Source organism: Colius striatus, chromosome 15 (genome assembly GCF_028858725.1).
Source record: "Colius striatus isolate bColStr4 chromosome 15, bColStr4.1.hap1, whole genome shotgun sequence".
NCBI classification, from domain to species: domain Eukaryota; kingdom Metazoa; phylum Chordata; class Aves; order Coliiformes; family Coliidae; genus Colius; species Colius striatus.
The window spans coordinates 13,018,438-13,032,653 of NC_084773.1; the positions used below are offsets into that span (position 1 = coordinate 13,018,438).

General features: G+C 44.0%; 1 protein-coding gene across 1 annotated transcript in view; it reads left to right on the forward strand.

Moving 5' to 3' along the window:
• Positions 1–13,212: 13,212 nt before the first annotated feature.
• PRKAR2A (protein kinase cAMP-dependent type II regulatory subunit alpha) overlaps positions 13,213–14,216 on the forward strand; it is a 61,777-nt gene continuing 60,773 nt past the window's right edge. Inside the window, exon 1 of the mRNA XM_062008495.1 lies at positions 13,213–13,611. Coding sequence (XP_061864479.1) covers positions 13,359–13,611 — 253 coding nt within the window. The 5' untranslated portion in view covers positions 13,213–13,358. The remainder of the gene's footprint in view (positions 13,612–14,216) is intronic.

Sequence of the window (14,216 nt, forward strand, 5' to 3'; positions counted from 1 at the left end):
AATCATCTTTTGGACACCTTCCTGGTTTCGGCCTCTACAAAACTCAGCAGCACTATTGAATGATGTGCTGCTGTGTTTTAGATTGGCTGAATGATTTCACTGGTGTCCCTTAAATCTTGTCTGGTGAGAAATAATAACAAATTGTTCCCCCTTCATCTTTTTCATGGCTTTCTGGGCCCTTCTCCTTTGGGTCCTTTTCCAAGCTGATATCTTATTTAACCTCTCTTTGTACAAGCCACAATCCTTGTTTCCCCCTTTTTGCATTTCTTATAGTTCTACAAACCATTTTGTATGAAAATACAGTAGTTTCTATACAGTCATTTTGATATTTTCTATTTTATTTTCGATTTTCCCCTGGGCACTGGCACAGTTGTTTAATTAAAATTGGTATTGATTTCTAAATATGCTGAAAAGTTTCTTTATTGAGTAGTTGGCTAATATTCTGCCTTCTATGGGTTTTTCTATAATTAAACCCCCTGGTCCATCATTGGTGGTAAATTTGAATTATCTGGTAAAAAAACCCAACTTTTACTAAATTCAGAGAGCATTCTTTGCTAAAGGTGATGTACACGTTGGGAAAGGATGGGCTTTTTAATTTAATCCACGTAGCCTAGCAACATTTACACCATCAATAACCAAGTACTGTTTTTCTAAGCAAAAGACTGCCCAGTCCTTTCTTCATCCTGACTCCGTTGCTAGTAACACTGACAATGCTCAGCCCCCTGCATTTAGAGTGTCTTCCTCTTACTTAACTTTATTCATGCTTCAGCTCATCTGCTAAAGCTTTGCTCAGAACAATGGTAAAATCTTGAAGTGAGGTGTCGATGGAAGATATTTGTCTTGATTTTTTCGGTTAGTTTTGCTTGCTAAAGGAGCTGCCTATCATAGCAGTCATATGGCTGTTCCAGAGTCTCTGAAATGTGATTGCTAGGGAACCTGAAATCTGTTAAATGTTTGCTCACAAGTATTTTCTGAGTATTTACTGCTCACAAGTATGAAAAATCATCTTTGGCAACTGTGTGTCACTCCTGAAATTTGCTTCAAAGGGGAGGATCTTCCCAAAAACACTGGTTTCCTGGGATATTTGTCAGAGATGTGAGGGTTAATTGCAGTGCCAGACTCATCGTGGTGATGAAAATGGGAAATCCAGCTTCATTACATACACAGATGCTTTCAGTTGGTCACCAAGAATAACTCTGAGAATCATGAACTCACAGATCCACAGAACATTTGGCGGAAGATTTGTCATCTAGTGACCCCCAGCCCCAAGGCAGCTTTGCCTGAGCTCTGCCTGCATCATTTAATGATAGAGAGGGAGTGGAGGAAGGCTCGCCTGGATGGGAGTCTGCCCACAAGTTCTGCCCCAGCCTTTCAGAACCTTTTCTGTGTCAAGTGACAACACAAACCCCTCTTGCCGATGTGGCACCATGAGTGGATGCATGTCCTTCACAGCTGCTACCTGGCCTCTGCCAAGCCTGTCCAATCTTGGGATTGTACCTTGGGATTTAGCAGCGATATCTGGCTCAGGCAGAACATGGCACTTTCTAAGATGCTATAAAGGGCTATAAGAGAACAAGGGGGTTACATATTTTGGGGAAAAAAGACTCATTTTCACACGTAAGCTCACTTCATACAGGATGCAAACCCGGGTGCCTCTAAAAACAATTTAAACACTTGGTAGAATCAGCTGGGAAAGCATAATCTCTTGTGCTCCTGCTAGGTTTTACATTGTTTTTTTTTCTTCTCTGGGATGTCTTCTTTTGTCCTTCTTTATACATTTAATGGAACAAATGATAAATTATCACATATAGGGTGGATTTTTTTTTCATTTACTTCAGAATATCTCAAGTATCAAGGCTTTTTTAAATAAGTAAACAACACAAGCAGTACACATTTTGGTACAATATGTAACCATCTTACTGGAAACTAAGATTTTTCTGTCATATGCCATGAAATTCACCTTAAAAATTATTCTAAATATTTTAAAAATTTCTACTCTTACAAAATGATTTACTAATTAATGTTTTACTTATTCGTGATGACCCCTTTTTGTCCAAGACCTCCTTTGCCCTAATTATTGCTGAAGCGACTGCTTCCCATAAATAAATAAATAAATAGATAAAGAGGTTTCTGTTTACTGAAAGCATGGAGCAGCCTTCTTTACTTTATCTAACTTGTTCCAGTGACCAGAGTATTTGTTTCCAAATGAGTGTTCCCTGAGACTTCATCTGGTGATCAAATACTGCTTCTAAGGTTTGGTCATGATTTCCCTGCTGTTTCAGTAGCTCTTGCCTAATCACTTTCCATATAAATTTAGAGGTGAATGAGCAATCTGTTATTCTATATGTGTCACAAGTAAAACAGAATCTCGTTTCCATGAGGGCAGTTCTTCTCAGCACTCTGAGAGCCTGAATTGCTGATACAATGAGTGCTTGCTGCTTTCTTTGGTTTACCTTCTTTATTGGGTCTTTTCCTGTAAAAATATATACTGGTCAAAATTCCAACAAGGATTCAGCCTTTCCCAAAGTCCTGCCCTACCTTAAAGTGCATTTTAAACTATCTGCTTTTGACAGTGAGCAGAAGTTGAACCCTGTGACAGGGATACCTGGGGAGGCAACTGTGTCCTTTAGTACAAGATACCATCACTTCTCATTCTTACACACAGCTTCAGTCTGAAAAGACAGTAATAACGTGTGCACAGCTTTCCTTTGCTTGAGCTGCTTGACCTGCCTTCATTGTTTAGTTCTTTGGCCTTTAAATGTGTTAGTTTGAAGGCAACTAATAATTATTTTGTTATTTTTAAAAGCCTCAGATGTGCTGCTTCTGGTGGAGACAATTCCTGTGAGACAAGGGGCTGCTCCATCCCAGCTGCAGGGAGCCAAGGAGGATGGCAAGAGCTGTGAGATGCTGAGCAGCAGAACCTGGTCCAGACACGTTCCCACTGTGGGTACCTGGCACTGGCCCCTGTTCTGCTTATTGCTGAAGCTCTTCAGAAGGATCCTTTCCATTTTATTTAACCTTTTCTTTCTTGAGCTCATCATCTCTGTGTTTTTCCTCAATAGGAATAGGCTTTTCCCAGTTAAACCAGCCTTCCCACAGCCTTCCTTCTAAGCACCAGCACCAGCACTGGCACTGTGCAACTTTCATACTCACTAACTCCCAAAAAATCCTCACATATAACCTTTCAGTTATCCTCAAACATTCAAATCCTCTCATTTTGCGGCACTTTGGATACTGCAAGAATGTTTTCCATTCTTTTGTCCTTTTTTCCACTTTCCACTCCTATTGAGTTTCTCATTTGCCATGGCTTTTTTTTTTCAGCAGCTAATTATTAGCTTCTCTCTCTGGACTATTCTTCTGTGTGTCAGAGATAAATTTTGATCCCAAGCAGCTGGAATAAAGCCTCTCTGTAGGTAAAAACACTTTTGCAAACTGAAAAAAAGATTTAAATCAGCATTCTTTCTGTAACACATTTGTCCCCTTTGGAGCACTGCTTTGATTTCCACACTGTTTCTTTTAAAGTTCAACAGCAAGGCCTTGAGAAAATAGCAGCTCATTTCTTTTGAGATAAACTTTTATCTTTTTTATAATTGAATATCCCTGCCACTAAGCGGAAAATTTCCCCATCAGTCCCTCTGCCTGTTAGGTAGCCTAGGAAGCAGCAGTAACACTTACCCTGTCAGCTCCTAGGACAGCCCAGATAAAACAACTCTGCCATTAATGTGTTTACATATTACAGCTTTTTGCCTCCTTCCTCATTTTGGGCAATTTCATCAATCAACTGTCTTCTGACTGGCTGTTTTTTTCTGTAGCTGTCTGGCACTGCCACACTGCTTAGGCTCAGGAGGTGACTCCTTTTTCATCCTGCTTTATTCCTTCCAGTCCTTCCTTGTCTTTGCTGTTACGGTCTCACTTAAGCCCAAGGCCAACCAAAACTGCAAGCCTGAAACACCCTTTTCAGTAAGACATTTTCAATTTTCAGAATTCTTGGGCAGCAAATCTTTCATAACTCTTTGCTGAGCTTTAGAGGGCTTTATAGGTTTAGAGTGTAAGCAAAGTGAGTTTACTTTGTGATAGAAGGCTAAGCAGAAAATAAGCAGCTAAAATAGTAAAATAGGAAAAAAAAAAGGTATATTTTGGAGGCAAGCCCCATTTTGATACTGCATCCTCAAAGCTAGTAACTGCACGAGGGTGTGTTCAGACAAAGAGGAACCAAACAGCTATTCAGGGGGAAAGCAAAGCAAGCATGATCTGACTGGGCTGTCAGATGTACGAAGAAAACCAAGAGGAAACATCGTGCTTCCAGCTTTGATTTGGTTTGGTACTTGCAACGCTGTTTGTAATGGCCGTGTTCCTTCACATGGGAGACGGCACAGCGGGAAACCATTGTCAAATGGAAACTGCAGTGATCGGAGCTGAATCGCTTCTGATCCGCTATGGGACATGCTCCCTTGTCAGTTAAAGCTACCTTCCCACTTCAAATACTCAGAGGCAAGGAGGAGATTGAGGGAGACAGGCCATAATTACATTCCTTTTTCTCGTATGATTAAATATGAACAAAGGAATACCTGCAATGCATATGCCCTGCACCGAGATCCTCCTGCAAACGCACACGCTGCCATCTTCTCGTTTCATCAGCAAACCTGTGTTCTGCATGTTAAAGATTGCTCAGGGTGACAAAAGACATAAACTCCAGAAAATCTGAAGAAGGATCTGACTGAGCTCAGCCAGACAGGGGGCTTGATTAATAATTCAAAATAATCCTTTGAACACTAAATGGTCTTTTATGTTCCTCTAAGCTGCAGCATAAATCCAGGCTGAATATCTTCAACTGGTTTGTGTTAGCTGTGACTCAGAAAAACCAGTCACCTTTAAAGGGGTGTGAAGAGAGGAAATTGGTTTATTTTCTGCATGTTGCCTCTAGTTTCTTGCTGACTGCAAATTAAACCCCAAAGAACTGACATTGCTGGCATTTGTTTGAAAGGGAACCCCCTGCCGCGCAACTGCAGATAACCAGGGGCATCAGTGTGGGGACCAAATGGCGCTGAGGTGACATCAGAATCTGAAATGTGTGTGTTTGGGATGCTTTCCTGGCTGACATTTTCTGGTTTCCCATTGTGCTGAAGAAAAAAAAGAAGGTCTGAAGGCAGTCTGAATTTAAGTATAAGGTGAAACATGGCAGATGAATCCCTCCAATAGGAAAGAGCAAGCAGTACCGGCTGGTCCCTTTGCAGGTGCTTCTGGAGGGTGGTGCCCAGCTGTGGTGGGGAGGTGTGGAAAAACCACCAACATATCTGTTTGAAGAGGTGACACCATGACTGATAACAGCCATGACTGAAGACAGGTTGTAAAGGATGTTGACAGAGAAGATAAGAAATGTGTTTGATGCAGAGGAGGAGAAGGAAGACTGAGAAGTTCATAGAAAAGTAGGGTGGTGGAAATGATCGGCCAGGAAAGTGGCAGAGTTCATTCTGGACAAGAGTGAAATGAGATTGCATCCACGGAACATAGAAAAAGAGCTTGTGTGGTTGAGCCACAGAATAAAGGAGAGACTGGATGTGTGATTCAGCTGGGAGACAGTAAGGAAAGTTTGGATCTTTCCTAGATGTGAAAGGAAAATGTGACTCCCAAGGCTACTGATGCAATTACCGGAGTCATTGAGAAAAACCAGCAAGAGGTCAGGGAAAGCAGCATCCTTTCAAGGCTAAATGATGCAAAACTGCACACTCTGAGAAACATTTCTCACAGTTCAGGAATCTTTTGTAAATACAATTAACCACAGCTTTGATTCTGAGATAAAAGCCAGCTGATGTCTCATGGAAAATGCACAAAGAATGGCTCAGAGAGAGCAAGGCCAATATCAAAAATGCAAAGATAAATCAAGTAGTAGGGCAGCAGCTGAAAGTACAGGCAAAGTTTACTCAAAACCAGGTATGTTAGCATGATTGAGACATAGCACTGAAGCACATGGTAATGTCTTCAGGGCCAAAGGTAACAGTAGACTCCTGAAGCAGGCTCAGTAATCTGCAAGAGACAATAATTTCTCATGTTGCAATATGTTTGCAGGTCCTGACTATACAAATGAAGAACAGTGGCCCCAGCACTTCCTCCCTTCAGCTTGTCCCTACCTGCTGACATTGTCCTTCCTGCCATCTTATTTTGACACACAAACTGGTAAGCTGCTTTTGGCAGTGACCTTGCCTCACCACCTGCAATGAACCACATACAGCAATCCCCCTCTCCTAATGCAGATCCAGGCTGTGAGTATGTGGTCCTGCACTCATTAAGTCATCTACAGCTGCTCATTGATGTTGCCTGAAGACCAGGGCTGCTTTCCTTTGGGGTGAGGGGCAGCTGCTCTGAGACAATTTCATCTACTGGGTGTCGCCGAGGCAACGCAGTCCCCAGGGAAGTGGGATGTGTTGCCACAGCAACGCAATGCTCTCGGCTGCCACTGCTGCCTCCTTCCATTGGCACCACAGAGGGAGAATTTGGGGTTCCTGGAAGCACCAAGTCCTACCAGCGATGAAAAGTCAGAGTGGCCAAAGAACCATGGCAGGGACAGACAGAAACGTGTATTTGTAACCCTCACTGTAAAAGCAGTTTCACATTAAAGGTTCTGGCTGCCACTGCAGCAGCTTTGCTGTTGCCTGCACCGATGCACTGCTCTGAATGAAAGGATTTATGTCACATTCCTTCATTGCTCACCATCACATGTTTTGCTTTATAGTTAAATTATGAATCATCGGATCAGGATACATTTTAATGATGCTTTCACTCATATTCTGGATGTATGGATTCAGCAGGTTCTTTGAATACAGACAGTTGGGTTAATGTAACAAGTATTGTGAAACAACAGAACAGTGAAAAGAAACAGAGGGAAAATATTTGACCATCTATAAAAACTGATGACAGCTGCTTTCCCAGAAATTGTGGGAAATATTGTATCACCCTCCTCTACGCTCCACAGAAAAAGTTCAGGGTTGTCTTTCTCAGCAAAAGTTTCCTGTTGTTCCAAGGCAAAGATCTATTATTTGCACATTAGTAGCTTTCACTAGCTAGCAAGGACAGGTCCCTGCTATGTCAGGTACCACCAAACCAGGAAAGAGCTTGTCTAGAGCTAATCAGATATTGAAGAAAGGCTGGAAAGGGATGGATAGTACAACACTGATAAACGATGTAGTCCACAAGTCCCTTGGAGCCACAGAGTAAGTCATGGATAGGAGCTGTGCTCAGTGTGCATCCTTGGGCTTGTCCTACTCTGCTTCTGAGGCTGTAACACAAATATTTGGGCAACAAATCTTGTTAAGCTTTCATAACATAATTTATTTGAAATAAGTGCCTTTTAAAACAGATTCTGACAATGGAAATGCTCAAAATATGAACCCACGGGGAGTCTTCTGAGTAGGGAAGGACTTTTCCACAGCAGTCTAAGACCAAGCATGGTGGGATCAAGAGTCTAGTGTGACTCCTCTGTGTGTTATCCCAACATAAGCACACACTGAAGGCTGACTGAAGGAGAGGAAGAAGAACTGCAAAGGTGTTGCCTATGGAGCAAAGTGTACACTAATGACATGATTCACCTCCTCACTGCCATCCTTATAGATTTTGCAAAAGCAAAACAGCAAATGCTTTTGTAAAATCTTGGGATTTCTACAATATAAATACAGGAATTGTTGTAAAAGTAGATGAAAACGGTTCTCTATTAAATAGCTTTTAATGATATAATGCAGTGTAACAGAGAGGTTTCTGTCATTGAAAGAGACGCTTAATTAAGGAAAATTAGAATAATGCCTGACTACAGAGGTACGAGACTTCGTAAATGTTGAGAGAGATATAACTTCATACTGTGTTGAATATTTATTACTGTACAGTAACTTGTATGGTCTGAGGAAAGAGTATGGAGAGTATTTTGCAGGTATTCACAGGATAACTTGAAAAGGATAATATCTGTGAACTGCAGGGTCTTGAAAGGGTTTCCAGAGCCATTCAGAACATGGACTTCTATGGATGTCACTGCATATCACAGTGTTAAGTGTGTTTTCATCATCAGTCTCACTCACTGGCTGACCTGGTCCTATCAATAAGAGGTCTTAATGACTATGCAAGGAAAAAATCTTTAAAGATTTAGAGATAGATATTGACAGCAGGCCTGTGAGGAATCTAAAGATCTTCCTGTATGGACACTAGATGTCAATGGAGAGACACTTCAAACCACATGCAACAAAAGGCTGTGCTGCTGCATTCTCTAAAACTAGACCTTTTTTCTAATACAACTCTTTTGGGCTGACAGCCTTGGGAATTAAAATCAGAAAAACCCTCAGGAGAGGCACTGTATATGGAACACCCACACAATTAGTTTCTGCCACAGACATGATTTAAGTCACAGTTGAAGGCAGCAACCATTTTTCAGCCCTACAAACCAATTAGTTTTCTGTTGAGATGGACAACAAAAGGTTCAGCCATGGTAATCTGATAAATCTCTGTCCTGGATACTGAGACCACCTGTCTCCTTTAAGGCAGACATCCACACTGCAGTCAAAACCCATACTTTTACAAAACTTAAGAGCACAAACTAAGTTGGAAGAAATAGCCTAGAAGTAAGAAGTTTCATGTCCCCATTATCCTCCCCTGAGAGAGATAATCCTCTACGAACATTTTTAGAATATATGCTAAAGCACAGCATGTGAAGAATGCCAGAAAAATGCAATTGGAAATGCTTACTGATTTTCTCTGAAAACTGGTTAACTGAGCTGCATGCTGTGCTGTAAGTTTAATTAAAACAAGTGCTAACAGCTGTAATAGAGCTCATAAAAGGGTTTTCAGAGTAAAAGAGAAAATGTTGGGGATTTGGTGGATAAAGCTCATTTATTACTGTTATAATTTAAATTTAATACTGCAATCTTAGTACTGGGAATGAAGTCAACCCATTGTGCTGAGCTGGAAGGACTGGTACCCTTCACATAGCATCCATTGTAAGACTACTCCATGTTTATGTACATGTGCATGGAGTCTACCTTCTGTGCATGGAGTCTACCTGTGGGCATCAAAGGGCAGGGCCAAGGACATAAATCATTGGGAAAAAAGAAATAGGTTCATGGCTTGCTTCCTGCAGTGACCATAAACTGAGGCCAAAGAGCAAAGCCACCGTGACTGCTGACTGGGCAAGACATCAAATGCTGCAGGAGGAGGGAGAGAGACAGGCTCAGTCTGGGAGGAGGCTCAAGTTGCCTCATATACTGGGGTATACGAGCAAGATATGGCCAGGGGTAGATGATGCATGAGGTAAGTTTTGGGAATGCAAATGGCTATTTGACGAAAAGCTAGTGAAGTTAAATGACAAATGGGAATATGCTGAGGTGTGAGAAATGGTTAATAACTAACCTTCCATGGACAAAGGTGACAACAGAAGATGTGAAAACAGGAGTTGAGGTGATAGCAATAGAGTGATACGTGTCCGAGGTGCTCCATGGGACGGGTAGTGGCAGGTCAGGACCACACAGCGAAATGCTGATAACCTGAACTACGTCAGGTAGAAACGTGAGAAGACTGGGAGGGAAGAGACAAGTGTGTACACCCAGATTTGCAAGCAAAGGCTCAAGGAAGAAAAGGATTTTAGAGCTTTTTGTGGGGCACAACCCTTAAACTCAACAATCATTTGTTTAAACAGGGTCTGCTGGAAAACCTAGACAGAAATAGAAACTGTGGATTCAGATTAGTCTTTGAACAATGTACAGGCAGGTTAATTTGCTTTCTTCTCTTGAAAGAAAACAACCTAAAAACCTTTAACCTTTATTTAGTAGCAATGCCCGTGTAGGGTAACTCTGACATAGCCATTCCAGCAAGGTCAGGGCTATCCAGTGAGTGACCAGCTTAGCTACCTTGGAACATGCACAAAGCTCCTACCAACTCCCTCTTCATACCAGCCTCACCAGAGAATCAGAATACCAGCTATCAGAGTATTTAGTGGGTTTTTTTGCATTATCCTTGTACTGAATTACTTACAGTGAATTTGAAGGCAAGTATAATTAACCCAAGAGGTGCATGTGTTTATATAATATCTGAGCTCTAGCTGGTGTGGACAGGTTTGTAATAAGTATTACTTGTCATAAAAGGATTTATTTTACTTTTAAGGAGCCAGTCTGGGGCTTTATCTGAATTTTTCTCCAGTGCAAGACTGTACAGGTTATTTTTCTTTTTTTGCTTGCAATTTTGCTTCTTCTGCTAGCAGACAAGCACTGAAGCTCCATTGTAGCTTTACTAAGGGTGCATCAAGTCCACATAGCACCAGGTAGGATGGGCAGAGTGAAGGGACGAGACCTCAACATTTGAGAGCACAGATACATGGTAAATATGGGAATAGCTTTTAGAGACTATTAAATTATTAGAAGAACATAACACTGAAATAAGTATATATTTTGACAGGAATATACAAGCCTTATCTAATTCCATCCTGGGTGCTGAACATTCCACAAAGAAGCCAGTGGAAAGAAACTGCGTTGGTCACGCTGCATGAATTAAAAATGCTCTCATGAAGGGGATCAAATTAAGATTGCATTTCCTGATTTTCTACCATTCTTTTAATATGTCTGCTTATTACAGTAATAATTTTAAAAATTATGCAAATGTAGGTTGAATGAAAGTGTATGATGAGCAGTATGTCTGCACAGCAGGCAGGATTACAATTAAACTGATCACAGACAGGTCTCCTGTGTTTCTGTGTCATCAATTCTCATGCTCACAAAATAAAAAGGTATATAAAGAAATGTGATAAACTATGGTGTAAACCAGCTTGAAAATGTGCTTCATATGACCTTGGATGCTTTTTATTTAGCCCACTGACTTTCAGAAAGAGGCTAAACAGAGCTCTGCTGTTTACTTTCTCTGAAGCTGATTAGTTATGTGTGGACATATAAATATCAGAAGGCTAACACAATGTAGCTCTTCAGAGAATTAACAATATTTAATGATAACACATTTTTTTCATATAAACAACCAGATTTATATCCATAGGCACAAATGAGAGAAAATTATCAACAAACATTAAAAGCTAATACAAGAGCTGACTAATGCCAAAACCAGGCAATTGTCAGGTGGCTGATTGTTGTGCAAAAGAGCAGGAAAGAAAAATAAAGCGTAATACCTTGGAATAAGACATTATCTTTTTTCCTCTGACTCTATTTGCCAACACTTTTTATTATTATTTTTTTTTCTTACAACATTTTTATTTTTTACCACTTCACCATCAGTAGTAGCATCAGCACCCATCTGGCAAAGCAAACATCTCATCAGAAACCTTAATTTTGTGGAGGACTAGCCAAATAAAGTCTTCTCAAGGATCCAAACCATTTCCCCTGCACCAGTTCTAACAGCAGGTAAAGTGGTTACATTAAGCAGTGAAATGTGTTCTTGTATTGTTTGAGAACGTCAGAAAGATAATACGATGGGAGTGGTAAATGAAAATTCAGTATCAATTATCTTTTGCTAAAAGGGATATAGCAATTGTGCCAGCCGTAGACAAGAATAAAAATGAAGAGAAACAGTTTTGTACAAGTCTCCAGATAAACTGGTGAGATGTGGCAAACCTACCTCCTGTGCTTGCTTTTGTTTGGTTTGTATGGGTAATTTTACTCCACATAAAAATATGGGAGCTGTATTACAGTGAACACCTTTTACTAGAAAGCTGGGTGCTGTAAACAGTGCCACGAAATTTCAAACTGGCCTTCCTCACCAGGAGTAAAGCCAATAAAAGTATGGAATGGGGTGTTTTGGAATTTGCTGTTGTGCTCTCCGTGCAATGAACAGGACTATGTATGGGAGTGTGGTGAGAACCATCTGGGTGAGCGAGAGGACCCTCTGGCACATGAGCAAACAAACCTAAAACACAGAGTAAATTGCCTCAGCCAATTTTCGGCTTCTATGTGAAAATTTGTATTTTGAGTACAAGTTGATTTTTGCCCTTTTGTTGTTGAAACAAAAGAAGAATTATATAAAAATATTTACACCAACAACATGCAGCGGCGTCACTAAACCAACATCCTGATTCCCCTTGACTTATACAAAGGCCTATTTTCTCCCACGCCTTGCTCTCAGCAATGTCAAACCTCAAAAGGCTGATGACTCCACAATGTGCAGCCCTTTGCCTACCCCATGGCACCTGCCAAATCTCCCTTGTACACAAAAATAAGTAATAGGTTTTGTACAAAGAATACAAGCAACAATCTAAATAAAGCACATTTAACAACATACGTACAGGAATCTCCAAAGCTCATACATATAAGCAACTAATTAGATGGCAATTAATTAATTAATTAGTCTGAAATTCTTCTTCAGCCCTCTCAGGCATTCAGGACTAAGCAGATCAAGACTACTGCCACCATTTCACGGACCACGACACTATGGCTTCATGCAGTTTTCACCAAAACGTGTGAAGGCCTGCACACTTCTACCCTGCTCACTAGATTTAAGAATATATCTTCAATGTCTTAATTATGATAAGAAATCTGAGGGGTCAGAGGTCCTAAATCTAATTCCAACCAATAATCAGATAAAGATTTACATTAGATCCAACTAAGATCAAAGAAAACTGCCTTCTCCCACTCCCAGGGGAGCTCTGTAACACCCTCATGGACACTCCGAGGAAAGAAATTAGCACATGGGGTCACAGATATGAAATAAGACAAACAGCTGTAGCATCATCCTCCTGCGGGCTGTGCCAAGCCCGGGCGCTGCCCGGGGAGAGGCAGGATCTTTCGCGGCCGCCCGGGGCTGACCTTCACCCCTCCTCACACCGCCACGCTCAGCTCCAGTCCGAAGGGTTGCAAACACCCCTCCAAACCCGCTCTTAGGCTCCACGATTCCGGCCTCGCAGAAGCACCGGCTCCGCTCAGCCTTCCCCTGCGCTGGAATCTCCGCCGCAGCTGTTCCGCGGGGCCGGTCACTGGAACCCCCATCTCTCGACAGGACTCCTACACAGCCGCAGTGCTGGCGGCCGCGCAATGTCTCTTAGTCCCGTCCCGTCCCGCACCGGTGCCCCCGCCCGGCGCCGCCTCCTCCCGCCTCCCGCCGCGCGCGCCGCCGCCCTCCCCTCGTGCGCGCCTCCGCCGCGCGCGCCGCGCCTCGCAGTGACGTACGCAGCCATTGGCCCCGTGCCCGCGCCCACTCCCGCGCCTGCGCAGCCAGGGCCGCTCCCGTCCCTCTCCTCCCTCATCCCTCCCCCCCCTCCCCTCCGGCGTGGCTCGTGTGACCGGAGCGGCGGGAGTCAGTCAGCGCCCGCGGAGGGAGGCCCTGAGCCCGCCACCGCCACAGCCGGCCGCGGAAGGGGGGAGGCGGCGGCCGCCTCCTGAGTCCGCGGCACTATGAGCATCGAGATCCCGCCGGGCCTTACCGAGCTGCTGCAGGGTTACACGGTGGAGGTGCTGCGGCACCGGCCGCCCGATCTGCTCGGCTTCGCTGCCGACTACTTCGCTCGCCTGCGGGATGCCCGTGACCAGGAGGCGGCCGGCGGCGGCCGCAGGGTGGTCAGCTTCGACGGGGAGCCCATGCAGACCGAGTCCAACGGCGAAGAGGAGCCCGACCGCGGCGACGATGACTCCGACTCCGACTTCGAGCGTAAGTGCCGGTGGTGAGGGGAGGTTGTGAGGGGCTGCCCTAGGCTGCGGCGTGAGGGCCGGGAACGGCGGGGTCATGCCCCCAGGGGAATAAGCAGCCCGGAAGGCCATCTGGGCGCCTCGGCCACCCGGTTCTCGGTGCCACCGGCGCTCGGGACTGCGGGGGGAGAGTGGCCGGGATGGGTTGAATGAGGGAGAAGAGCACGGCCGTGCTGTGGCGGGAACTGCCGGGGGTCCGCCGGCGGGATCCGTCGCCCCTCGGCGGGATCCGTCGCCCCTCGGCGGGATCCGTCGCCCCTCGGCGGGATCCGGCGCCCCTCGGCGGGATCCGGCGCCCCTCGGCTCTGTAAGCTGTCAGCCGGGCCGGGGCGGGCTGTGCGTTTGCAGGGCACTGTCTTCTCAGGGGGAAGCCTCGCTCGCTGTGGCGTCAGGCCCGTAGACTCCAGCGAGAGGCTCTTTCCCCGGGAGGGCTGGTAGAAGGCAGATGTGCAGAGCTGCCATACAACGGCCGAAATTGCGCCTGGGGTCTGACCAGAGATATCGTAGTGAATTGAGCACACTGCCAAGCATGTGATACAGAAGATCATGTGTTATTGTGCAATGCCT